This window comes from Cavia porcellus, unplaced genomic scaffold, assembly GCF_034190915.1.
Source record: "Cavia porcellus strain 051 isolate PalLab524CR breed Dunkin Hartley unplaced genomic scaffold, mCavPor4.1 scaffold_8, whole genome shotgun sequence".
NCBI classification, from domain to species: domain Eukaryota; kingdom Metazoa; phylum Chordata; class Mammalia; order Rodentia; family Caviidae; genus Cavia; species Cavia porcellus.
In genome coordinates, this window is record NW_026947491.1 from 46152329 (window position 1) to 46179550 (window position 27222).

The 27222-nt window shown below is 37.1% G+C and overlaps 2 protein-coding genes across 6 annotated transcripts in view; one reads left to right on the forward strand and one right to left on the reverse strand.

Moving 5' to 3' along the window:
- The window catches only part of Neurod4 (neuronal differentiation 4), a 279827-nt gene that overhangs the window by 216032 nt on the left and 36573 nt on the right, over positions 1–27222 (forward strand). For 3 of the 4 annotated variants that reach the window (XM_063254892.1, XM_063254894.1, XM_063254891.1), the window contains exons 2-3: positions 4961–5025; positions 5623–5683. The gene's annotated coding sequence lies outside the window, so the exon portion shown is untranslated. Of the gene's footprint in view, positions 1–4960; positions 5026–5622; positions 5684–6231; positions 6293–27222 lie in introns of all 4 variants that reach the window. The other variant, XM_063254893.1, reaches the window with a different exon arrangement.
- Positions 6329–26824, reverse strand: Tespa1 (thymocyte expressed, positive selection associated 1). 2 transcript variants are annotated; one of them, XM_003476014.4, is made up of 10 exons: positions 26669–26824; positions 23982–24090; positions 17196–17403; positions 16303–16345; positions 11764–11813; positions 10983–11036; positions 10179–10215; positions 9634–9732; positions 7855–8063; positions 6329–7337 (listed from the first exon to the last, which is right to left on the reverse strand). In XM_003476014.4, exons 3-10 carry the CDS (start codon positions 17356–17358, stop codon positions 6466–6468), a joined length of 1527 nt encoding a protein of 508 aa, XP_003476062.1. In that variant the 5' UTR covers positions 17359–17403; positions 23982–24090; positions 26669–26824; the 3' UTR covers positions 6329–6465. The 2 variants fall into 2 exon arrangements, with proteins under 2 accessions (XP_003476062.1, XP_063110959.1); XM_063254889.1 differs by having other exon boundaries at positions 23870–24090.

The following is a 27222-nucleotide window of genomic DNA, read 5'->3' on the forward strand; positions in this document are numbered from 1 at the left end:
GCAAGTACAGAAGACATTGAAATAGAGGAATTCAAAGTCATATATTGGAAATCTCTGAAAAGATAATAAGTGAAATAAAAAAATCCATGAGGTTATAGAGAAAATGAAATTAGAAGTAATCTCTCATATAAAGACAGTAATAACAATGTTATTAAAGGAGTTGCTCAGTGCAGCTAGAAAAGAAGTAGATAAAAAAGTACAGGAGCATGGGAAACTGACTGAAACCTTGAATGAACAATATAGAAAACAAGAATAATCCACAAAACAAGCTTAAAGAAACATCAAAGGAAAAAAATTCTATTGAAAGCTGGCAAAACCATTTAAATGAAGCTGAGGATAGAATTTTGGACCTTGAGGACAGGATCATAATTAGTGATCATGAAAGGACTTTGAAAAACAACAAAGCAGCATGAAATGACAATGGAGTAGTTTCAAGATGATGTTAAGAGAAACGATATGAGACTAACAGGAATCAGTGAAGACACAGGAGTCAATGAAAATGACATAGATAAACTATTCACAGAAGTAATAACAGAAAATTTCCCAAACATGGGGAAAAAATCTGATATACAATAAGTGAGGTATATAGAACACCAAATAGTCACAACCAATATAAGTCTACACCCAGACATAATAAGATCCCAGACATACAGCATGAAAACAGAATACTAAAGCTGTTAGAGAAAAGACACAACTCACTTATCAAGGAAAGCCCATTGGAATCACGGCAGACTTTTCAGCACAAACCCTCAAGTCAAGACAAGCTTGGAGTGAGGTATTTCATGCCCTGAAGGAAAACAACTTTTAATCCAGACTGTGTACCAGCAAAACTTTCATTCAAATTTAATGGAGAAACAAGATACTTCCGTGACACAGAACAACTAAAGGAATTCATGTCCACCAAACTAACCCTAGAAAGAGTATTGAAAGACATACTAGATAAATATAAAAATGACCATGGTCTCCAGAACAATGACAAAAAGAAATCACCAGGCAGGACAAGTAATTAAACAAGGGGGAAAAGCAGAAAGCAAACAACTGGAACATAACATGGCCAGTACATATAAGTTATATTCATAAATGTAAATGGCCTCAATTCACCTACCAAAAGAAATAGATTGACAGAATGGATCAAGAAACATGATTTCACAATATGCTGTATACGAGAAGCATATCTGGCCCAAAAGGAAACTCATAGATTAAAAGTCAAAGGATGGAAAGAGTATTCTATGCAATAAGAACCCAGAAAAAAGCAGGGGTAACTATTCTATTTGCAGACAATGTGAACTTCAAATCTAAAAATGATTAAAAGAAATAAAGAAGGTCACTACATACTCGTTAGTGGAAAAATTCAAGAGGAAGAACTAACAATTATAAATATATATGCACCAAATACAGGAGCACCCAACTATATAAGACAATACTAATGGACATGAAAACCAAATACAGAAGACCACAATTATAACTTAATACTCCATTGTCATAAACAGATAGATCAACTAGACAAAAAGTTAGCAAAGAGATAACAGAACTGACTCATACCTATGAACAAATGGACTTAGTAGATATTTACAGAGTGTTCTACCCAATCACATCAGAATACACATTCTTCTCCACTGTGCATGGGACATTCTCAAAACAGACCATATATAATCCCATAAAACATTCTTAAGTAAATGCAAAGGCATTGAAATTATTCCATAGATATCTGATGATAGAACACTGAAATTAGAAATTACTGGCAAAAGAAATTGCAAAACCTGCATAAATAAATAAATGGAACTTAAATAAATAACAACCTTCTGAACAACCAGTGGGCTACAGATGAAACTAAAGAAGAAATAAAGCAATACCTACATTTCAATGAAAATGCAGAAACAACATACTGCAATCTGTGAGATGCAATGAAAGCAGTCTTAAGAGGGAAATATACAGCAATAAATTGTCATATCAAGAAAACAGAATGAGCACAAATAACCTAATGCTTTAATCTCAAGCTTCTAGAAAAAGAAATGTTCACCATCACTAGTCATTCAAGAAATGCAAATTAAAACAACATTGAGATTCCATCTCACTCCAGAAAGAATGGTTGCCATCAACAAAACAACTGATAACAAATATTGGTGAGGCTGCAGGGAAAAAGGAACACTGCTCCATTGTTGGTGGGAGGGTAGACTGCTGCAACCACTATGAAAATCACTATAGATTTCTCAGAACACTAGGATTGGAAGTTCCATTCAACCCAGCTATTCCCCTCCTGGGTATTTTTCCAGAAAAACTTAAAAGGTCATGTCACAGTGAGGTATGTGCATCCACGTTGTAATAGCTAAATCTTGGAAACAACCAAGATGCTTATCAACTGCAGAGTGGATGAAATAGATGTGGTATTTTTATACAATGGAGTATTACTCAGCTATAAAATGGATGATCTTGAGACTTTTATAGGTGAATGGAGGCAACTTGATACTATTCTCATAAGTAAAATAAATAAGAATCGTATTTGCAAATATCACATTGTGTCTTTAGTGTAAAAAGTAATAAAAACTGTAGGCTTAAGAAGACTCAAAATGTGTAACTGCTATTGTAAAAAAGAGAGGGAAAGAAAATGCTCTAAAGGATATAACTGCATGTATGTTTAAGTGTGTAAGATAGAATACCATATTACTAAGTTTTTGTTGGATCATTGAGCAGAACTGTTTACAGTCTCACTGTCTGAGTGTCCACTTTTTATACTTTGATTTTGTAACTTGAAAATAACTACTTCTAAGATGACAGTATGTAATTTATCAATGAGTGATTTCTTAGTTTTTTTTTTGAAATTCTGTATTATTTCTACAATTTTTTCCTGTTTTGCTTCTTTTGTTCTTTAAATAACATTTTAAAAAAAGGTGTGACAACATTACTTTCTGGTTACTGGAACAAAAATCTATGGCACCCACATTTTAAAAGGAGAGAGCTTTATTTTAGTTCACAGATTTTAGAGAATTTAGTGCATGGTTGGTTGGCTGCAAAACATAAAACTGCATGATGTAGAAGTATGGTGGAGGAATGATACTCAATCCCTGATAGCCAGGAATCTGAGAAAGAGGAGAGGAATTGTAGAGAAATTTTTTTTTTTTATGTTAGATCCCTAGGGTCATGGTTTATGTGGGTGGCTCCCAGGCCTCATGCATTTGCATTATGCATTTGTGATTGGTTCTTTGTCTAGAGCTTGGATTGATGGTGTCAGTGCTACACCCACATAGGGGTGGAGCCAGCATACAATGTAATGGCAGGAAGAAGGCGTGTCTCTCTCTTGCTGGTTTCTGTCTTGCTATTTGCAGCTGCCATGAACTGCGCCCTGCTATGCCACCCTGCTTTGGAGCCAATTGAGTATGGACTGAAACCTCCAAAACCTGTAAGAAGTAAACCTTTCCTTCCCCAACTTTGGGCATCAGATATTTTATCTCAGCGACTAGTAAAGAGTAACTAAGATTCCTAGTTACCCTCTTCTATGTCTCCCATCCTAACAGCACATTCAGTCATGAACTCATAACTAATTAGTCCACTAGTGAGAATAGTGCCCAGGATTCAATCACCTCCCAAAAATCCCATGTGTGAATACACAAGACACGGGGAAACATTTTAAATTTAAACTATAACACATCTTATTGTTGTTACAATTAAATTTTCCTGGTGATACGTTATGTGAAGCATTTTGTCATATTCTCATTTTCCATTTGTTAATTTTTACTCAGGTATCTTTTAAGGTTGTCAGCCTGTTTTAAAATCAGTGTAATTGTGCTCTTATTGGTGAATTTTAGAGATTTTTCTTTCTGTATTTTGGAGTATACAGTATGTTTATCTGATTCATATTCTGTAAGTATTTTCCTTCATCTGTAGATTTTTTCATTTCTTTTAACAGTGTCTTTCACAGAAGTATTTAATTTTAATGAATTCCAATTTATCAATTCTTTTTAAAATAGATCATGCTTTGGGTGTTACATTTAAAAAGTCATTGACAAATGCAAGGTCATCCACTGTATTTACTATGTTATCTATGGAGATTTTTATAGTTTTGTATTTTACATTTTGGTCATGACCCATTTTAAGTTAATTTTTATGAAAGGTGTAAGGTCAAGGCCTAAATTCATTTTCTTTTGCATGTGAATGTTGTTTTCCTAATATTTATTGGAAAGAATATCTATTCTCCACTGTATTCCTTTACTCCGTTGTCAATGATAAATTGACTGAGTTTATTTGTATCTGTTTCTGAACCCTCTATTCTGTCCCAATGATCTTTTGTCTATTTCTTTTAACAAAGCCAGATATGTTGATTACTGTATCTTTGTGGTAATTGTTTTAAAATTGGTTATTGTCAATTCTCAGACATTGCTTTTTGCTTCCACATATAAATTTTAGTATCGGTTAGTTGCTATATAAGCAAAATCATTTGCTGGGTTTTGATTAGGATTGCACTGAGTTTATATCAAGTTGGAAAGAATTGACATCTTCAAAATATTAAATTCTCTTATGCATGAACACGGAGTATTTCTCCATTTATTTAGGTTTTTTCACTTCTCTCAGCATAGTTTTATATTTTTCCTTATATAAATTTTGTACATATTTGTTAAATTTATACCTAAGTATTAATTATTGGTAAACTATATAAATGATATTGTGTTTCAAATGTCAAATTCTACTCATTTATTGTTAGTATATAAGAATGCAATTCACTGTTATATATTAACTTTTTTTTAAAATCAGTACCAGGGATTGAACTCACGACTGCCTGCTTGCAAGGCAGATGCTTATGCCGCTGAGCTAAATCCCCATCCTCTATATTAACTTTTTAAACAATCTAATCCTGTGATAAGCATTTATTAATTGCAAAAGTATTTTTGTTTGTATTTCTCTTGGATTTTCTACACAGAAAACTGCTTCTCTATAATTGAAGGAAGTTTTATTTTTCTCTTCTCAGCATATGTATTTACTTTTCCTGGCTTGCATTTGTGAGGATTTTCAGTGCTACATTGAAAAGTAGAGGTAAGAAAGAACATCACCGCTTTTTACCTAAGCTTAGTAGGAAAGTTTGTCATGACTAACCATTTAGGTATGCAGTTAGTTGTAACTTTTTATCAATACGTTTTATTCACTTAAGGCAGTTTCTCTGCATTCCTACTTTTCTGAGTTTTTATCATGAATGGGTGCTGAACTTTGTTAAATGACTTTGCTACATCTTTTGATATAACTATGTGATCTGTGATTTTTAAAAAGCCCGTTGATGTGATGATTATATCATTTCTAATGTTGCATACCTGGAAGAAGTCCTGTTTGGCCATGGTGTATAATCCTTATTATCTATTGTAGGTTTTGAGCTGCTGATATTTTGAAACTTTTCACATCTGTATTTATGAGAGTATTGATCTGTAGTTTTTTTTCCTAATAATGTCCTTGTTTGGTCTTAAGTGATAGCCTTATAGAATGAATTAGTCAGTGTTCTCTCGGTTATGACTTAGCTTCTGCTGTGTCAGTGATGTGATGGTGAGGGAAATAGGAGCTGAGGTACAGTTCTACATTTAGTGCAAGGTGAGATACATGCAAATGGCAATGTAAATAATCATAGCTTCTCTCTGACACAAGGATTTGAGAGCTTCTCCAAGAACCCCCCTGAACTTGATGACAATATCATCTATAGACCCAGGTAAGAGGACTGTAAATAAGTTTTAGATGGGGTGTGGAGTAGTCAATAGACTTAAATGATGTGCCCACCTCAATCCTATGCTATCCCTTTTAAAACATGCTCTATTTATGTAGGATCACAAAATCTGCTGGTAAAATGACCCTGATTTGGTTTCAGGGAACTGTTCTGGTATCTGTTCTCTCAGAGGCTGACCTCTACACTAGTGTATGCAACCTTAGGCCTGAGTGATGACCAATGGATGGCTGCCTGTACAGATAAGAGATTGTGACTGCATGGGCAGACTGGGGTAAATGTGTAAGATCTTTCATGAGATCTCAGGAAATATCTGGTCATAGAAAGAGAAGAAAACAGACCACAGGATAGGGAGAAGTTCTGCCCACACTATTGTCTTCCAGCACAGAAGTCCTATCAGTGTGAGACTTCTAGATTTGCAACCTGGTCTTTTAGGTCTTATCTGTTACATATTTGTCAAGATAGAAGACCACATATTTTATTTAATAGTGCTTAGTTTTGCATATACCTAAACTTCCTTTTAAACTTTTATGAAGATTCCTGTAAATGATAAAGGCAGATGGATTTCATGAAAACCTTCAGAGAAGATGAGATCAGGTAAGATTAATAAAAGCAATTATGAAACATGAACTCTTATATGAAATAAGGCCATTTTATCTTTTTCTTTCTTTATTAATCCATCCGCACAAGTACCTGAGTTTAATTCATGAAGTGGCGTGTCTGTTAAGGACAAGATAACTGGATCCCCTTTGCTCAAAGGCTCTCCTCCTTCATCTTCTGCACAAGCATTCAGAGATTTTCTCTTCCAGCGTCTCCCTCACCTCCAATTCATTCACCTTTTCTGAATCAAAAGTGCCCTGAGGCTGCTCTGTTAGGGATCGGTGCAGTTCTGTTCGATCTCCTCCACACTTCTTCCATTTTTGCTGGATGATGGACAGGTCCAGTGACTTAACCTTCTTGTCCAGAGGAATTTGTTGAAATAAACTCTTTCTTGCTTTGGTCTTTCTTATCCAGAAAGTTTCATTCTTGGCTGAATGGGCTTCCATATTAGTGGCCTGGAGATCGCACAGCTCTCTATTTACCTGTGCAGGATTTGTGCTCCACTGAGAAAATGCATTTGTTAGAGAATGTGTGTAATAGGGTTCCTCTAGGTTGGAATCCAGAGTTCGTGATGGTGCCAGCACTGGGGACATTCTTGGCCATGTTTGGGAGCAAAGGGCACATGGAGAGGAAGAAGTGGGCAGCTTTATGTTTCCTAAGGGGGCCACAGTACCTTCCTGTGGGCCTTGCCCAAGCTCAGACTCTTGATGTAGAACTAACTTCTCACCTCTTACTTTGTCCATCACTTCCCAAACCACTTGGTCCAAACTGTTCTTTTTGGGGATGTTGTGAGATGGTGACAGCCGGTCTCGGGAACCCGTGTACAGACACATTTTGGAGATAGCTTTCCGGAGGCGGTCCCTAGGTGAGTGTGGTTCAGGCTCTGGAGCCAGAATTCTGATGGAAGGCACATCGGTTGGGTTGCAATTCCAGAACATGTGGGATGGTGTGAACTTTTGAACCGGTGTCTTGGACACGTAGGAGTAGAGACAGAAGAAGGCATCCGCAGTAGCAGCCAGTGTTTGCACCTGCTTAAACCTGCCTGGAGACAAAGTTTGAAGACAGTGCTTTGGGAGCTCATCAACAAATTATCTCTTATATATCTCACTTCAAAAGCCTTTCCAAAGATCAAAATTTCAGAAGGAAGCTTCCAGTTCTCCCAATGCTATTTCTTACACTTAGGTATCTGACACTAAGGATTCTCTTTCTTGGCTTCTCAATTTCCCATCCCTAGTAGATGCCCCAAGTAGGAAATAGAAAATAGGTGAAGATTTAAAGACATTATCATGATTTGATTCAGGTCAAGAAGAGAAGGCCAAAAGGAAGCAATTGAGGTCTCTTGAAGACTATTTCCTAAAGAGAAAGAAGATTCTAAACTTTTCCATCTTTACTAAACAACATAAGAGGAAATAGAAGTCACAAAGGATCCGCTGAAGCTAACCAAGAGAAGAAGTAGGATTTGGAGCCACTTGGAAAATAGGACTGGGAGCCAGCACACCTTGGTGTGAATAATTGGAGAATGAGGTAGAGGAGGGGCGTGGATCTGTGGTGATACTCACTGGCCAGCATGAGGCAGGGATCCTCCATCTCAATCCTCTGCACCTGTGCCTTTAAGAAGAGCTGGAAATCAATGCCCTTGGCCTGAGAGGGGTTGGTGAAAAATCTTGCGGGGATCCGAGTAGTGTCTTTGTGGTCCTCTTGGCCAAAGCCTAGACTGAAGAGAACATCTTCTGCATCCTCTTGTACCTGGTCCAGAATCTCTGAAATGCTGAAAAGGGGAGTTAGAAAAGTTAGGATGACAATTTTGAGACATTTGGTAATCTGGAATATCTAATAAAAGTATCAAGATACTGAAATTTTTTTCTGGCCAGTTTTCTACCTTCCAGTGTGACTGTGGGAAAAGTTTTCACTTAAATTGTCTGTCTGAAACACAAAAATTACAATTTGGTTTTGGTTATAAAAACTAAAAAAAATTATCATAAATTATTAAACAATCTATTATAGATGGAAATAAATTTAAGTTAATATGAAAACATTTAAAATTGAAAACTAGCATAATGCAGAGAAATATTGGGGTTGCATTATTACCACTTGTACATACTGTGATATATCTAGCTTTGGCTGGATGCTTTGCAACTTGCCCCTCAGTTTACCCTATTCTGTAGTTGTTTAAGACACTGAGGTGATGGGTGGGTAAGAAACATGGACTTATTTATTTACATTATAAGGTTAAAAATGAACCAATAAGTACATTGAAAAGCTACTTTTGAGAGCCATCCCTCTCTGAAGCACTATTTTTACTCAAAATGCCGTGTCACAGAAAGTCAAAGAGTCCATTTGTTTTTCTATTGCATCAACCTGTAATTATACCCAAATTTATGTACCATCAAGCTGAATGACACCAGTGGTCTAGTTTAACAATGGGGTTAAGGGAAGTATAGATAATTTGAGGCTTTGGATAATCATTGTCACTGTCTTCAGTAAAGGTGCTACATTTTTTGATTCAAATACAGATACCTTGTTTAATTAATAGCTAGACAGTTAAAATTCATGACTTGTCAGCTAAATACTTATTTTATCTCAAGAGTCTTAAATTTCCCTATGTGTGAATTGAGGGCATAAGACTGGATCAGTAGTTCACAACCAAGGGTGCATATTATGACATCTTGTAGGGCTATTAAAAATGCAAATGTTTGAATCCAGTCTAGATTTTCTCATTCATTGAACTGGGTGCAGCTAGGAACACAACTCAGTGAAGAAAAACCACTGATATAAGCACAAGATAAAATTTGTCTCAGAATTAGTACTTCAAATTTTCAATACTTTTCATCACAACACACTAATAATTTTCATTATTTTCTACCTTATTTTAGATTGTTTTTTGTGTAAGTCTTGCCCATCCTATGAAATTGCTGAGCTCCTAGTGGCAAGACTTTTGTCTGATTCAGCTTTTAAAAGTCCATATAGTTTGTGTCTGGCTACATCAATTCAATTTTATTGCTTTATTAAGTAAAAATTAGTTTATTAATCAATATATTGTTTATTGAGTACCAACTATGAATCTAGGACTGTGTTGGTCTCATTATTACACTTCCTGGTACATATGGTTTAGTGGGAAGAGATATCTGCATTCTGTACATAGTATTTAGTTTGGGGAGGATTCATCTGTATCCCCGCCTATTCTTGAAGCAAATATTGTCTTGTACTTCTAGTGTGCATAGAAAGTACATGCAAGCTCCAGTAAGGTACCTTAGAAAAAATAGGCAATAGTACTCAGTTCCATTCTCCTTTGCTGTCATCTTCTCTACTCTCCCAGTCATATGAAATTTAGTACCTACCTTGAACTAGTCTTGTTGGTTCCACCAGTCATGCAGCTGGAAGCCAAACTACAGCCAAGATCAAGTAGCTGGTGAGGCTTAGATGTCTGGAGGAGACTCCTGTAGAGGTAGAAGCTGATGTCATAAAATCTTGCTGCCAGTTGGCCTCCTTCTGAAGAACCAACCACCTGTTGAGCAAACTGTCTATGTCTTCATTACTGGTTAGAAAATCTCACTAGTGTGATTTGTGTGTGTGTGTGTGTGTGTGTGTGTGTGTGTGTGTGTGTGTGTGTGTGTGATACTAGAGTCTGAACCCAGGGCCTGTGCTCTGAGCTACATCCTTAGCCTTTTTTTATTTTGAGGGTCTTGCTAAGTCCCTAAACTGCCTAGTCTAATCTTGAACCTGTAGTCTTTCTGCCTTAACTTTCCAGAATGCTAGTATTACAGGCAGTGCCAGAATTACAGTGCCCCATGACACTGGGCTTTAGATCTTTGTTTTTAATCTCTGGTACTTATGCAAGTTCATTGTCGTCTGAAGATAACCATGTAGCTTGGCTGAAACTTACCTAGAGAAGAGTTTGTCATTAGCGGCCAGCAGTGTGGCTGTACAAGGAACAGAAAGGCAAAGAGCATGTTAGAAGGAAAAATGCAGGTCCACTTGAGTTTAGCACAACCCTTCTGTTTCCCTATGCCACTATGAGAGGTCAGCTGAAACCCAAGAATTTGTCTTTCAATCAGGAAGTCTAAGATTATCTTCCTACAGCTTGGGTAGAGAGATAAATAAGGTAGAGAACACTTAACCTGAAGCCTCTGAACTCTAGACTAATATTTAATGTGCTGGTGAGAGCCCCTCAGTTGGGGAGTAGGAGAGCCATTCAGCTCGACTCCTGTTTCTGCCCCACCACATGAGTCTCTACAAGCCCTAGAGTTACAGAGTGGTAGCAGTGCCTTCATCCTTTATTCAAGCCCCTGTCCTTGTGCAGTGCAGTCTCTTTCTTAAAATCAAGACTAAGGCTTCAGTGGGTTTTCTATAGAGATGGTCTCACTGACATCTGGGTATCAAATGATATTCTAAATATATATATATATATATATATATATATATATATATATATATACATATTTTTTCCCCAAGGACCAAAAGATTATTCCAGTAATGGGCCAACAGGAGTCATCATGATTAGCTGGTAGAACATGTTTCTAGGTGTGTGATACTATTTTTGCATGAGATCATAACAAGGTGATCTGCCCCTACAGATATACCCCAGAGAGAAGCCATTTTTTTCCTAAAGTTGTTCCCTCCATACTATTCTTAAATTTCATCCATTGTGTAGTCTCTTTGACATCAACCCCAGAGCTGTGCCACTCACCCTCAGCTCCAAGCATCAGGTCATCTTCAAAACTGGTTCCATGGCTAGAAAATCCTGTCAAATAATCAGGAGAAGGTCATCAAAAATCAGTCCTAAATATGCACACATGTACACACAAATAAACAGCTGCATATTTCAACATCTACATATGTTCTTAGACTGGCGTGATCATACAAGGCATTCACATACTTGCCATACTATTCTCCACTCTACATATACTACAGCATGAATCACATTCCATTCATGTTTGACTGAGAGTAATGTATACAGTCATCTATATCTAACCTGTGTCTTATATCATATAATCATATATACAACCTCCAGTCAAACAGTAAACACAGAAGCTGTACATCAATACTTTAGAAATGCACACATTTTAGGCAGAACTTTTCCCAAAGTGTGGCTGTTAGTTGAGCAACCACCAGAAGTAGTTTTTTAAATTAATTAATTTTATTTTATTTTAAAAAGCAAAGTAAAACAGGACAGAAATGATATGGAATTTCAAAAAAGATAGTAGGAAATTAATGCTAGTTACTCAAAAACTATTGTGTGCTTGTTTGAACAGTAGATAGTTTTTTAGTATTAATGAACTTGTGCATTAGAGCCAGCATTTTATTTTGGGTCTTATGGACTGCCTTATGACAATTAAAAGGCCCTTATATTCACGTTAAAGAAAATCAGGCTTTCTTATGTGTACATGCCTATGTACACACATAATCACACAAATGCACACAGCTACTTTGCCTTCTAACTTGGACAGGAGAGCAACACCCATATTTACCATTGTAGATGGATTGCCCAGATTCCTCAGAAAACCCCTCTTCAGAGTCTCTGAAATCCAAAAATAATATTACAAGTTGACATTGCTACATTTTCCAATAGATTGTTCTCACATATTCCTCACATGTTCACTTATTTTTCATTGGGAGTGAACAATATCTAATTGGCTTCCACATTGGAGAAAACTAAGGCAAAGTGGTTTCTTGATGGACAAATTCATTGATGTAGTTCTGAGGTAGCTTGGTTTGAAATGTGCTTTATTTTTGATGGTATTGCCATTCCCTTGCTTCATTATTTAAAGTTGATTTTCCAATGATTTGTCACTCTTTAGGGAACATTACAGAAGCAAAATTCACTTATGGGAAAAGGGGCTTTTGTGTCATAATTTCCAAATCATAAATATAATCATAAACATAAAAGATTTTTAAGAGATTAACTTATCTACACTCTTCTTTTTCTTAGAATCATGTTGTTGCTGAATATCACATGTTCTAGGAAGCAACAGAAACTGTATCCTGGTTACAGATATTTTAAGATATGAGCCTATCAAACATTTACCATCTCTACTAGAACAACAAATGGAAATCTGCATAAATGGTAGTGAGAAACAACTCTGTTTTAAATACAAAGTAGAAATTCTTTCTGTCCAAATCAAGTGAATAAAAGAACATGAAAAAATGCTTTGAGCTGGGACCAGTACACTTGGACTTCAGTCCTGGTCATTGTTGATGCTAAGCTCTAAAATACCATATAAGAAGACTTAATCTAGATTGTATCATTATGTAAGTCTACTTTAAGCACTAATATTATGTTTTGTAGAATTTTCTTTTCTATAAGTTTTTAATTGGAATCTGTGCATGATGCTTAGAACATAATCTCCGTCAGAAGCTGGAGCAGAGCAGAGAAGAGTTGGTGGAGTGAGTCAGAGCCTGAGTGCACCCTTTGTAGATGATCCTAAGTGCTGCTTCTTCCACTCATCTGCCTTTAGCAGTTCCAATAACTTTCAAGTTCTTGGTGTATCACTTCATAGGATATCTAACAATGGGAATGGGCTTATTAACGAAGATCTATCAATCAAGTATTGCTTAAATCTTACAAAATAAATAATAGACAACTTTTGTTAGTACCTTCAATATTTAAAAAAATTCCAGTATTTGCAAAATTTGAATTTTTAATGTCTTTAGAAAAAAACTGTACATCAGGGTACATTATAAAATGTGAAATATTCAAGCTAATTAAGAATGAATTATTAATAATATAATTAAAGGAGAAAATATACTTCTTTTCTTAATATATAATTATACAAATATATGTTATAATATAATATTATAATATAATAAAAACATGTTTTAAATATTAAAACATGTTTAAAATATATAAGAATTACTATGGTATCTAATATCTACTACTATGATAATTAATATGATCATCTAGTACTACAACACTGTATTTACTGTTGTACTTAACATTTGTGTTACTACTTGGGACAAGTTGAGCATCCATTATCCAAAAAGCTTGAGATCAGATGTACTTCATGTATTAGATTTCTTTTGGATTTACAAATATTTGCATACACATAATGAGTTATCTTGGGGAAGAGACACAAGTCAACATAAAATTCACTTGCATATCGTATACAGTACCCTCCAAATGAATAACTTAAAGATAGTTTCACAGAATATTTTCAGTGTGTCTGTATTTTGACTGTGGCTCATCACATAAGATAAACTGTGACTTTTCTGTCTATGGTGTCACGTCAGTGTTTGAACAGCTTCGTAATTGGATCTTCATATGCGGGATGCAAATGTTAAGGCCAACTATTACCAGAAACTACAATTAAAGCAGACTACTACTTCACTTCTAAGTTGTACTCAATGGAAATGCCTGTATTTATTCATCAAAAGAAATTCTAGTCATAATAACCCAGAAAAGAATTCCAAGAATCTCTGTTTATTGTAAAATGGAAAAATTGGATGATAGTTACACAATTTAATACTACATTGCAATATAATTGAATGACCTAGTGCTGCATGCAAATACATAGATGAACATTACAAATATGATACTAAACAAATGAAAGATAAAACAGTAATATTTTATGATTCTGTTTTATGTAAGTTTCAAATAATGACCCATAAAATTATTTGTGATGTTATAAGTCAAATTAGTGGTTACTCTGGGGGGCAGGGTAGCGAATGAAAGAGGACAGAAAGGAACTTTTGCAGTGCTAATAATGCTCTCCTTCACATTTCTTTGAAAAACATACATCAAGGTTTTGATTTGCTTTTTTAGTAAGTGTAATATACTGCAATATAATTTATGTTAAAAATAAAAATGCTATTGATATGCATGCAATAAAGAAGATCTCATTGCTATTCATCAGACATGCTTTTGTTAAGTGCTCATCTTACAGTTAGTTCTCTTCTCAGATTGTACTCTGGCAAGAAGTTTCTAATTCCCTTTTTGAGGGCAGTTTCCTGTTCTTATGTAGGCTTTATCCTAGCAGTATGACATAGGCTGGATCTGTTGATGTCATCTCACTGAGCACGAAGGTTTGAAACTTCATGGCTGCCACCCAAGCCCTATGAACCTTAAGGGTTGTTATGCAGGGTATAAGATCAATGCCCAGGGACTATATTTACAGCTTCCTCCTTTTTTGTCCTGCCATTGAAAGATTCTTTAGTGCAATTGCAAGTCTGAAATAAAAGAGGTAAAGTATTGCTCCTCTTGTATATCCAATTTAGTTGGATAGAGGAATTGTGTTGCAAGAAAAGGCATGTGGCTTCCAACAATTTCTATATATGCCTGTCTGCACAATTTAAGTTGAAGGCCACTTAGGCAATATTTGGGCTCTGAACTTTATGATGATTTCTTAGCAATATGTTCATATCCCAGAAAGCTTAAGAAAAGAAAGAAAAAAGGAGAGGAACAGTTTGTAAAGATGTAAAGAATGGATTGCCACTGGATTCATTGGCACCAAGAGACATTAACACTCAGTTACTGAGAAGGGTAGGGGACTTTCTTGGACAGCTTGTTAGGAATGAAAACTCTCTTGTTATACCGGGTATTTGGCTTTGGAAAGAAAATGGAAACTTGATGGTCTTGAAACCGAAACTGAAAAATGCCTCCCAAGGCACTGGTGATATTGTGACCAGATAAGCAGTGACTGTGGAATTTCTTATCCATCCTTTTCCCTCTACGGTTCTGACAGACCAAGAATCAAAGACTGTGGTAACTCAGAATATCATAATTATGCTGTGCTTTTCCTTTATCCTCTTCATTATCTTTTATCAGAAGTCAAGTGTTCTCTCATTATCACCAATCATTATCAGAATCCTTCAAATTTTTGATTTACTCACATAATTAAAAAGTCCAGCATATGCTGCCTACTGTCTGAGATACATTCTGAGAAATATGTCATTGGATGATATCACTGCTTACTCAGAGTGCACTTACACAAACTAACAGAGCTGCAATGTCACTAGCTGATGTAACCTTAGGGAACAACCACTGCAAATATAGTTTGTCATTGACTGCAGATGTGTATATACTGCATAATTATTAGAAAGAATTAGAACACAAGAAAAATTTTCTAAATCTAACAGTTGCCTTCCCAGAGATGAATGTAAGTATGTTAATACATTTTCTTATCAACTTTTTGAAGTTTAAATATTAAAGATTTTCAAAACACAGAGTAAGGAATAGTGACAGTACCTTTGTACCTGCCATCCTATTTTTATACATGTAAACATTTTGTCATATTTGCTTCAGAAAGAAATAAAATATAAGTAAAAGAATAAGAAACAATAAAAATAAATAAGATAAAGATATATCTACAGGTGACTACCACTCTTTCTACCCATTTCCTTCCTAGTAGTAGCCACTAACCAAAAAGCTGTTGTGTTTCATTTCTGGATATATTTTTTCTAGTAAAGAAAGAGATGTAGATAGAAAGACAGTTAATTCACTGGATAGAAGGATTTACTTTGTAAAATTATCAGAAGTTTAAAAAGCTCCTTTTAAATGGTACTACTCACGCACCACTATTGAGCAAGAAACAAACATGTATCATCACATTTAAACCTCACAAAAAACTTTGACACTATTATTCTAGTTTCTTATTTTATAGGTACGGAGTCTTCCATGGAAATAATTTCAGTTATTTGCTTATGTGTGACCACACAGGTAGTAACAGAAGAATATGCTCAAATCTTGGAGCCTCTTCACCTCTCTTTTGTCATACAATGTAAGACATCAGTTGGAAGGGGAAGGCTATACAGTAGGGTTTTGAAACAGCCTACCCACTCCACTCTGTATTCTCAGATCTGTGGCTGAACCTAGTCCCTGCCCAGAGTGGGATAGTCACAGCCTGGGTCACCAGCTGACCCCAGTCTCCTCAATTCCCTTTCCAGTTACCATTTCAACCTTGTTTCCTTAGGTCTAGTTCAAATCCATTTTCCTACCTCTGAATTCCCAAAGGTTCTACCTGTTTTCATCCAACCATCAACCCTTTCTAGCCCCATGGTTTGCTCAAACTCACCCACAGTCCTGCAGCCAGTTTTCAATCTTGTTGATTGGATTCCCTAGAGAAATCAGATACCAGATCTTTATGAGAATGGAAGGAAACCAGACCTCTGCCCTGCCACTCTCCCCTTACCCCATTCCACAACTTTATCCTTGTGTAAGTCACATTATGATCTCTCTCCAAATCTTTTCTGTAAGATGTGAGTAAAACAATATATAAAGAAAGTGGATCTATCTTCTGTTTCCCTTCTCCTTGGGAATCTAAAAAATGTCCAAGATGTCAGGCCCACTGCTTTGTCAAGTTTTGGGTACAAGGATGTCACCTTTTCTAAAAGCAAAGCAAAACAAAACACAGTACAGCAAAAGTACAACTGTGTGCCTTTTGTGTTTTACCAAATAAGAAAGGATGGGTTTATTTCTATCCGAATTCGTGTCTTATTCCCATGTCTGTGGTCTCATGCAAGTCTCTGAGAAGCATGTAGGAAAGTGCCTACTGCTTCTGTTGGGCAAGCACTGTTTTAGCAAATGACTTTCCAAAAATCACAGAGCTTGTTAGTGAGAGTGCAATGTCCAGAGTCCAGGGGCAACCTGGGAGTAGTGTTGCTACGTAAACAAAATAGAAGCCTTCCAAAACATTCACATGCAGAAAACCCTTAGCCTCAGTTTATTATAGAAGCTTCTTTGGATGATGCAAAAATGTCCTTTTTTTCCCTAATCTTACACTTACTTCTTACACAATTCACGTTTGTGTTGCTTTATGCCTCTTCTTTTACTTCCATTTAAGTCAGAAAACATGAAACTTCCTGAGATCTCAGTCCAATCAAAGGGCTGCAGCTCATCCTCTGCAGACCTGTGCTTGCTATCCCATTCTCCTTGGGGGAGGTCTGTGTGATGTCTGAAGCTTCTTACCTTCATGGAAAACATCATCGAGGTTGGAAGGCTCAGGGTCTGGGACATCCTGCAGGGCAGCTGCAGCTTCCTCTTCCAACACCTGGGTTTGCCAGTTCCGGCTCTGACGGAGCCATGCTCTCCGCTTCTCCCAGGATGTAGGGCTCAGCACGGAGGCCTCCATGGTCCTGGCTCACACTTCAGGGCCTCTCACCACCTTAATGCAGTCCTGAAAGTTGAAGCAGAAGCGATCCTTCTTTGGCTTCTGTTCAGAAACCACTGCTGTCAAGGTTGCTTCAATTTTTCCCCTTCTGCTAAAAGTTATCTGATTTCTCCACCTAGTCAGGAGGGAGGAGATGTCATCTTCTATCCCCTTCCCCTAAAAGTAAGTGCTATGAAAATATCTAAATGCTAGAATAAATATGTTCAACTGGTAAGTTTGAAAACTTCAGATTTCATAGGATTTGAGTGACACTGAGAAAGGTTTTGTGAGTTAGGGTTGGGATTAAGACCAGAAGTATCTTTACTTCTTATGGTAGATGAAGTGGTGGAGGGGAAAGAAAGGGTAGAGAAAGGGGATTAAAAAAGGAATTAAGATATGTTATGTGAATGTACCAAATTCTTACAAGGAATGCAATCACTATGTACTACACATGCACTAATAAGCTAAACTAAAAGATAAGTAAATAAATAAAACCTTGTTTCCAAATTTTTTTCTTTGACACTTAAGGATTCTGATTCTCAGAGTCTTGCATCAAAACTAAAATATCTGGTAATTTACAACTTACTAAGTTCACTTTTTGTCTCAATTTGTTTTGTTTCCTGTTTGATATATTATGAGTCCATGTGATTTTTTTTCAGGGAAAAAAAAGAGAGTCTATGTAAGAAACAAGGGGAGATTGCCTTGAAGCAATGAGCAGACAGCACATTAGGATGATCACTTTCTAATCTGTGAACTTGCACATCTACATGATTTTGAGATTCTTATCCTGTTTAACAATGCAGTTATTGATCTATATACTTATATTTTATTTGACCCCACCTAATCAACATCTCTCTATATTTTTAAAAATACGTAACAATGGCTCTATGCCCAGATTCAAAAAGGAAGAGAGAGGGGAACACTCATTCAGTTGTCCAGATGGAGCTTAGAAAGACTGGAGGGGATGAGTTCTCTCTCCTGCTGCCTCTTCTTTTGACCACACTCATATCCCACAACAGTGAATAAGTAAATGTGGGACCAGGACTTTCATCATTTTTCCCTTTGTGTTAGTCAACTTTTTGTTGCTGTTGTTGTTGAGGAAAAGTTAATTTTGGCTCACAATTTCAGAGTTTTCTGTCTGTGGTCAGTGGTTCCATTGCTTTTAGGCATGTGCTATGGCAGAAACACGGTGGAAGGGAAGGTGGAGGGAAGCAGTTCATCTCATAGCAGCTGGGAAACAGACAGTGCAGGAAGACAGCCAGAGAGCAAGTTGGGGGGGGGGAGCACAGATTTACCTTTGGAAGATGCGTACCTGGGGATCTACTTCCTGTGACTGGGCTCTACCTCCTAATAGCCCAGCTATGAACTCATCAATGGCCTAATCCACTGATGATGTTAACACCCTTGTGATCTAGAATCATCTCTCTAGTCCTCACTTCTGAACATTGTGCATTGGAAATCGAGCCCTTAATACTTAAGACTTTGGGAAACACTTCTTATTTAAACCATAACAGCCTCTATTTCCTTGAGCAGCCATAAATGACTTCTTCAGAGAAATACTTTAATTGTTAGAGTTAGGAAAATAAAAGAAAAAAATTAGAAGAGTCTCAGTTTCGAGAGACCTCTGCTTTTCCAAGACTTAACAAAATCATTAGTGATACATTCAGTAATTAAGGCACTAAAATAGCTATTTTTGAAAAGAACATTGTGGATTTAAAATGTTTTTCTAGGGCAATAAAATTGCTTTAGATGCCTCTGCTTGCCACAGGCAGAGCATATCCAGGGACAAATAACACATAACTACTGCTGCCTGATACAGATTCTTTCACTTCAGGTCCAGTCCAAGACTTCTTTTCTCCCAGGTGAGACGGCAGTTAGCACAATGAGACTTTATGTTCACCACAGGTAACTGCATTCTGTGCCTTTTAAGGGACATTGAATTAAACTTGTGTTATAAGGAAGCTATCAAGAGGAGTAACAAGGATGATAGGTTTTTTCTTAAATGATGCAGAGAGGTTGGAGCTGCTAACAGAAAGGATTCATGAAGAAAGACTGAAAAGCCTAAATCAAAGTGTGTTTTTCTAGCCCTGTTTTTAAAGTATTTAAGTTGGCCCCTCTTGGCCCTAGAGAAGAAGATGTCAAAGGTTGCCTTGTCTGCTGTTTTTTAATTTCCAAAGGAAATGAACTGAATCCAAATCTCCAGAAGACTTTTGGTAGTTAGGGGAATTTAAAAGGAAGGCATGAGGTCAGGAAGGAAGCATGACAAGCAAAGGGAAGGAAAGAAAGGAGGAAGAAAGGAGAGGAGAAGAAAGGAGAGAGAGATGGGGATAAATGGCATACATTGTTCTACTCCCTAATGGTATACCCTAGAAAATTAATTTTTTTCTCTTGTCTCAGTTTTTTGGTGAGGACACCACAGCTCTGATGTTCACTATTCCAGTACTATAAACTACATTTTAGAGTGAAATCCCAATAATTCTTAGCACAGACTAGAATGTCACTGACTGAGAAGATGAAGAACTTCAACACTGATTGCAATACGAATCTATTTTACAACCCCTTTTCATCTCTGAAAATATTTCAGGGTTATAGAGGCTAATTTCCTTGCTCCTTTCAGTCACCATTTTCTTTTCATATTTTCCCTTTGCTCCTTCTTTCTTTTGGCCCTTGTTGTCCTTCACCCGAAAAGCCCCATCTCTTAACCAGCTTCTCCGTGAAGCCAGGCCTGGTTTCTGTGGCCTCCTTAACTGCTGCCACTGAGTGCCTTCTCCGTGGCACTTTTTCTGCCTGGTTACTACATATACCATTCTATATATTTTATTTACTTATCTATTTTATTGTTTACCACTAGCATTCTTTTTTAAAACTTATTTATCTAATTTATTATTTAGTCTTCTGGTTAGAATATAAACTCCAACAGTATAGAGATGCTTGTCTGGCTCATTCACCACTAAGTTTCTAATGCCTAAGTTGGAATTTAACACATAGTAGTTGCTCAACAAACACTCATTGTCTAACTGAAGACATATTTTGTAGCTGACTATTTCCCATGAGAACCCAGAACTGTACAGTCATCGTAGACACATGCGGGAGATCAGCTTCACAATTGTAATCATAAAATTTATCATGTTTACTAAGCATGTGAAAATGTTTTGCTGTGGATTTAGCTCAGTGGCTCAAGCACTTACCAGGCAAGTGCAAGGTTGCGAGTTCAATCCCTGGTACAAAAAAAAAAAAAAAATGTTTTGGACTTAAAGTTGGTGAAAGGACAGAAGGTTACTCTCTGACTTTTTCTACCCTGTGAATTCCCATTGTTGAAAACAGAAGTTGTATTTGCCTGGTGATTCCTATTTGCCATGTGTTTCTATGTCCTATGTACAGAAGTTTGTTAAAACAACAACAACAACAACAACAACACCACCACCAGGGGCTGGGGATTTAGCCCAGCGGCATAAGCATCTGCCTTGCAAGCAGGCAGTCATGAGTTCGATCCCCGGTACTGTTAAAAAGGAAAAAGACAAAAACAAACAAACAAACAAAAAAACCAAAAACAAAACCTAAAAAACGCTTACGGAAACAGAGTCCATATTGCTTAAAGAATTTCCAACAAAAATTCACAAATGAATGGTCATTATAGTTATGACAACTAAAATACTAGATAAACTAAATGCTGTACTGCTTACTGTGAAAAGTCATCCTTTTCTAAGCAATTCAGGTGAGGTGGGATAATTTTTTCCTTGAAACAGTAGCAATGATCTCAAGTCTGAGAAAAAAGATGCAAGGTTTTCATAACTTTGAAGCACTGTTCTTAAGCTGGGGAATTGAATAAATTAGTTTTCCACAATCTCTGCCACACTCTCCAAGGTGTGTTACATGGAATTACTGTAAAAATAGCAATATTAGGAAGCAGGGAGAAACAGAATGCCTGGTTCAAGGTACAAGAGGAAGCTGTACTGCTGGGAGATAAGAAATTGGAGGAAGTGGCAACTGGTTATCAGGTAAACACATCAACAGTGAATGTGTTAGAGAAAATTGAAAGCTGGGCACATGTAGCTTTCAGGATAGCAATTTTGGATATCCTGGGGCCACTTGTGATAGAGAGAAAGACATGGAGATATTGTCTTCAAATAGTTAACAAAAAAGCATATCTCTTCAATACAGTGAAAAATGTATTTCCTGGGAATAAAGGCAGATGGGTAATTTTCCATCATTTTTGTGTGAATTGTTGACTTCTGACAAACCAACTGGGTTTCCCACTTGGATATCAGTCAGTTTTGTTATCTAGAGAATGATTTGATAAGAACCAATGTTGTATAAATTTTCCTCCAGGGCTAATGTTTATGAATTTATTTTCATAAGTTCTAGATGAGTGAAATATTAATGGCAATAGAATCCTCAAAAGAAAACATATTTATAAATTTTCTCATAAAAGTAGGAAATGGTCCAGTAATCCCTGGAGTTATGTTATCTAGCAAATTATCTTTCAAATTCACTCTGAGTTGTGAGGTTCTTGGACTCACAGCTTTCTCAGATCCAAGAAAGTGGTAAGCCTGAATGAGAGAAGCCAGGATAGAACCCAAATGAATGTGATTCCATCAATATTCCTCATTGATTATCAGAATTTCTGTGTTTTCTGCTTTTTGGCTTTAGTTTACAGTTTTATCTGCTTCTTTCTGTACACAAACAAATACTATTTACCTTTTAAAATTCATCTCAAGTTATCTTTTTGTAACTAAACTCTACTAACTAGTACACACACTTGTGCCATTTTCAACAAGACAGTGTGAGTGGTACTCTCATCCTTACATACCACTCCTATGACTCTCCTCTAAATCCTCTTTCAGGCCCAGCACAGTACTTTTCAGTGGAGGTAGCTCTCCTTGTTCTCAGCATATTGATATAAAACAGCATATTTACAGTAAAAACAGAAATTGTAGCAGTCATGACAGAGATTAGACCAGAGAAATCATTTACAATGGCTTAAGATTAGGGATTTGTTGTGCAATGATTATCTTCCAACAAAAATTATCACTAGAACAGTTATCTGTTCTTACCCTGCAATAGAGAACACTGGAGAGGAAGAGAAGAAGGGAAGGAGAGAGAGAGAGAGAGAGAGAGAGAAAGAGAGAGAGCGCGAGAGAGCAGTGATCTGTTCTTCTAGTGATTATTTTTTCTCCTGCAGAAAACCTATAAGGATATATCATTACTGCTGGGAACATCACTTATTTCCAGTCTCTGATTTCTTAGGGTTGAAGTTGGAATTTTACTATATGTTGACCTGGGTATGTCTAAGCAATCGGGATATATAGTCACTGATAGGTGCAGGTTACCTATTACTTGCCCATAAACTCTTCTGTAAAGAACTTTAATACTGGCAAATACTTTTGTCACCTGAGTTCAGAAAGTTAGCTTCTACCTGAAGAAAGAATATCTGCCCAGAATTTCACATCGCTTTCAGATTATGAGGCATTCAGAGCATTTAAAGTGGTTTTAGGGTGGTACTGAACAATAAGAACTAACGGTTGCCACAGACCCCATGTCAGCCTTTAAGGGTCTGGCTGGCATGCAGTGAGTTTTTGGGATTACAATGGGGGAATTAGTGGGACTGTCTGGAATAGTTGGGCTGGTGACGAACACTGAAAAGGCTCGGAGCAATAAACATTTACTGCAATTTACTGTAGCCATATTCTGATAGTTCAACAACAATCATGGGCCTACCAATCTGTTCCTGGAAAATGCCAGGTCTGCCTATAGGAACTTCAACATGGAGATATTTTTAAGGATCGCAGTAAGGGGGTCAATATTTGTTTTATTCTAAAGTCCAGAGTGTTATTTAGAAACCAAAAATGGTACGCATACTTTGAAACTTGAAATCAGAGTAAGCCTTGTTTGGAATCACAATTCTGTCTGCTAACACACGCATGTCTTTGGTAAAATATGTGTTCCTTCTATTCACAATTTTTAAAAAAAGATACGTAAAGAGATGATGTGCCAAACTTTTTACGTCACTGGAGGTTAAAATAAAGTACTATAATATGTAATAAATGATAGCAATGGATATTATTAATCTGTCTTCAGCCTAAAAATAGGAACATTTTATGAATAAGGAAGAAGGAAGAGTGAGCAGCAGAATATAGCAGAGTGCGAAAAATCTAGATGGTTAAAGATGAGTGTTGCTGTTAGGTAGAGATGACCAAGAAGCAGGGAAAATTTCTCATCCTTATATAACACCCAACAGGATAAAAGAAATAATCTAATCCTAGTTTCTTACCCTGCAATAGAGAAAACTAGAGGGGAAGAGAAGAAGAAGAAAAAGAAGAAGAAGAAGAAGAAGAAAAAGAAGAAGAAGAAGAAGAAGAAGAAGAAGAAGAAGAAGAAGAAGAAGAAGAAGAAGAAGAAAGAGAGAGAGAGAAGAAAAGAGAGAGAGAAACAGAGAGACAGAGACAGAGAGAGAGACAGAGAGAGAGACAGAGAGAGAGAGAGACTGACTTACCTGGAGTCATATAAAGTGTTAGAGGTTGTGAGTGGGACTCAACTCATAAATTTGAATTCCCACACATGTACTTTCTTCCTTTATATAACGCAGATGTTCTTTTGCTACTTACTCTCTTGGTTCTAAGGCTGAATCTTCAATTTTCTGGCCCTCCTCCCAGAGATGTAGATCAGACAGGCCTCTCCTCTCCTATGTTGCTATGTCTATGCCTCAGGCAGAATCTGTGAATTGGGACAGAGATTAAAACAAGCACATGAAGAGAGAAAAAAGAAATAGAGTTTCCATGATGGCCTTTCCATAGGCCTTCCACATTTACACTGGAACACCCATCCCTGCATTGCAAAGAGCTGCGGGGAATCCCAGAACAGCTAATAGGTCTCTGTTTGTGGACAGCACAAACTCTACCTCAAGTCAACTGAGCCCCATTCCACCTATCTCCAGTGTGCAATAGATTCACATATCCCTTCACATATGAGAAATATCTTCCTGGTTTCCTATTCAATGTTACTGCAATTTGGAAATCATAAAAACAAAACTTACCCATATCAATACTAACTGACAAATATGCATAAAAATGCATAGAGCATTTGAGCATTCTGAGACCTTGTGGTCAAAGAGAGCTCCTCAGACTTTTTCAGGGAAAAAGGAAGATGTTACTTGATATATAGTAGGAAGAAAAATTCCATTTAACAACAACAGTTTTCCCTCTCTTTTTTCATACCTTTCTTCTTAAAAATAAATTTAGTGAATAAATACTAAAAGAACATGTCTTTTGCTATCCTTTACTTCCTTCCTTATATCCATATTCAGGATGTGGGTGAGTTTTATGGAAGGATGTAAATTGATATAGGAAATATTAAAGTCATGCATTTGGAAAAAACTAATTCTATGCTTTCAGTGAAAGAAGTCAAATTTGTTTTATTTTTATTTTTCATCTGGATAGGCAATGAGGCATAAAGAATAAGAAATGGTCATTCATCTGGACTAATTTACAGATGGTTTTGTCTAGAAATGGTAGGAAGAATGAGCATATTTCTTGGCCATTGAATTAGCTCTTTGAATTATTTGTTAATTCTTTAGATCTATTTTCTTGACAATGAAACTTTTTCTCTTGGACACTCATTTTTTTTTCTCAGTAGCTGCACACACTCTTCTGGTCTCCCTCACCTCATTTGACTGAACTTTATCTTCAACTTGAATCTATGTTGCAGCCATTCTGCACTGGGTTTGGGTTTGTGTAAGGTACAGAGTGCTATGAGTATTGGGTTAGTCACTTTGATCTGGTCCCTTAGGTGGAAAATAGAACAGCTGTCACTTTGCAAGTGGAAATAAATGTTTGATGTTTTCCTTTTATTGCAGCCCAGAATGAAGTTTGTTAGTACTGATATGGGCTAAGACCAAATTTCTTCTCCATTATCTATTAACATCTGAACCACAAAACTTGAACTGAAAATGACTGACTATGGTCACCGGAATGCTTAATCTCAGGACTACATCTTAATTTTCAGAGGGCCAAAAGAGTTACGAGAATGCATGATTAGTATGGTTGAAATAGTCTACAAAGTGCCTGGGATATCTACGAAGAAGAAAGCATGTTTTAGATGCTTTCTGTCTCCTCTGCTATATCTTCATCTTGTTATCTTTGATAATGTTCTCAGTACAGTTACACTGTGGACCCAGCTTCCTTTGTTCCCAGTAATGCTTCAGGTTCCGGGAGAGACCAGAGCTGTGGGTCTAACCACTTAAACTAAATAACCGCTGAGTTTGAACGTTGACATGTAAGTTTCAAATCCCCGACCTCTAACCTCTATGAGGCACTGCCCTGAACTGTTTAGAAAGTTCCCTTGCCTCTCTATTCATGGATATGTGTGGTGGACAGAGTCACCAGTACTTTCCCTGATGTGCCTTCTAAACTCTCCTTTTATCAAACCACTTCTGTGGGAATGCTCCGATCTTCACTGTTCTCTGTCTTTAGGATCATTTCCCTTACCCCAATAGTGAGCTCAGTGGCACAATATGGTTGCGGGAAAACCCCAGTGGGGATGATCTTTCCACTCCTCTACCTCCCCAAGCATCATGTAGGTGGTGACATGCTCAGTCTGCCTACCCTTGAGACAAGCAGTGTTAGAGGACCACCTCAAGTATTAGGATCACTGAGAGGTCAACGTATCCCTCTGTGAGATAGTCTGGAAACCAATCCATATGGATGTTGACTATTTTTAATCCCTTCCTTAACTTGACCTGCTGTATCTTCCTGCATAAGTAACCATCACATATCAAGGTGTAGTTTAGCTCCACAAAACTCTCTCCTGTAGCCTATGAGAAAAAAGGTCCCACTCACAGATAGCAAGGCTGGGTCAGGCCCTGCATGCTCAGTTCTCAGACCTGTGGCCGCTAAAATAAGACCTGGAATGAAACTCAGAAACTTTCCCCTTTGTAACTTTCTAAAGTTTGATTTAGATTCAAAGGACTACAAATGCAAGTGTCACAAGATACAGAGAGGAACTTCTCAGGTAACAAAAGTGAAAAATTCCTAAATATTAATTCATGTCATCAAAGAAGACTATATTTTGTGACCCTATAATGACGGCTTCTCTGGTAACATAGAAAATAAAAATGATAGGATCTTCTTGTTCCGATAGGCACAGCGATGATGTTAGTAAGGTTAAGTCAGAAAGGTATGAAGCGCTTTCCCAACTTTTCTCTTCTCTTGAATTTTCTCTGACCTGTTTCCTTCTATCTCATAGTATAGCCCTAGGCAAGAACAGCATTAAAACTGAGGCAAGAGCTATAACTTACCTGTCTGCTGGAAGAGGGCCGAGTTTGAGGTAAAGCAGTTCTCACGGCTGAGCACAGCCCTTCCCAAATCTGGGGACAGGGGCAAGGACAGTAAGACAATCTCATGGTGTGAATTGTGCCTTTGTTTCTGTTCTCATTCAACTGCTGTTGCCAGCTTGAAAGAGGAAGCGGAAATGAGAACACACACACATCTACACAGGCATCTGCACAGGCCCCACCTCCAACCCCAGCCACATCCTTTGTTCTGGGTCAGGACACTGAAGAACAAAACACCTGCTGAACTCACAAGTAGGAGGCACTTCCATTCAGAGAGCTGCCTGGATCCTTCCAGAGCATCACGGGATCTTTTCCTGGTGAGGGAAGGTACACTGAACGATGTACATTTGAGAAAGTCTTCCTCCTGGATAGCTCGACTTGCACTGCTGCCCCGGAGGAGAGATGAGATGGAAATTCTTCTCTCTTTGGAAAATCATCTCACATATGTGTCAGGGAAGGTGTTTGGTGTCCTGTCTGGGCCAAGTTAGTCTAATTTCACAATTAGAAAATTCTAATTC

What these genes read in the sequence shown, in the direction of transcription:
- Tespa1 (XM_003476014.4), bottom strand. Translation starts at nt 17,358, where the DNA reads ATGGAGGCCTCCGTGCTGAGCCCTACATCCTGGGAGAAGCGGAGAGCA. An exon ending in CGATGATGTTTTCCATGAAG is followed by an intron (nt 16,346 to 17,195) that starts GTAAGAAGCTTC and finishes TGATTTCTCTAG; the next exon opens with GGAATCCAATCAACAAGATT. An exon ending in AATGACAAACTCTTCTCTAG is followed by an intron (nt 9,733 to 10,178) that starts GTAAGTTTCAGC and finishes CTACCTCTACAG; the next exon opens with GAGTCTCCTCCAGACATCTA.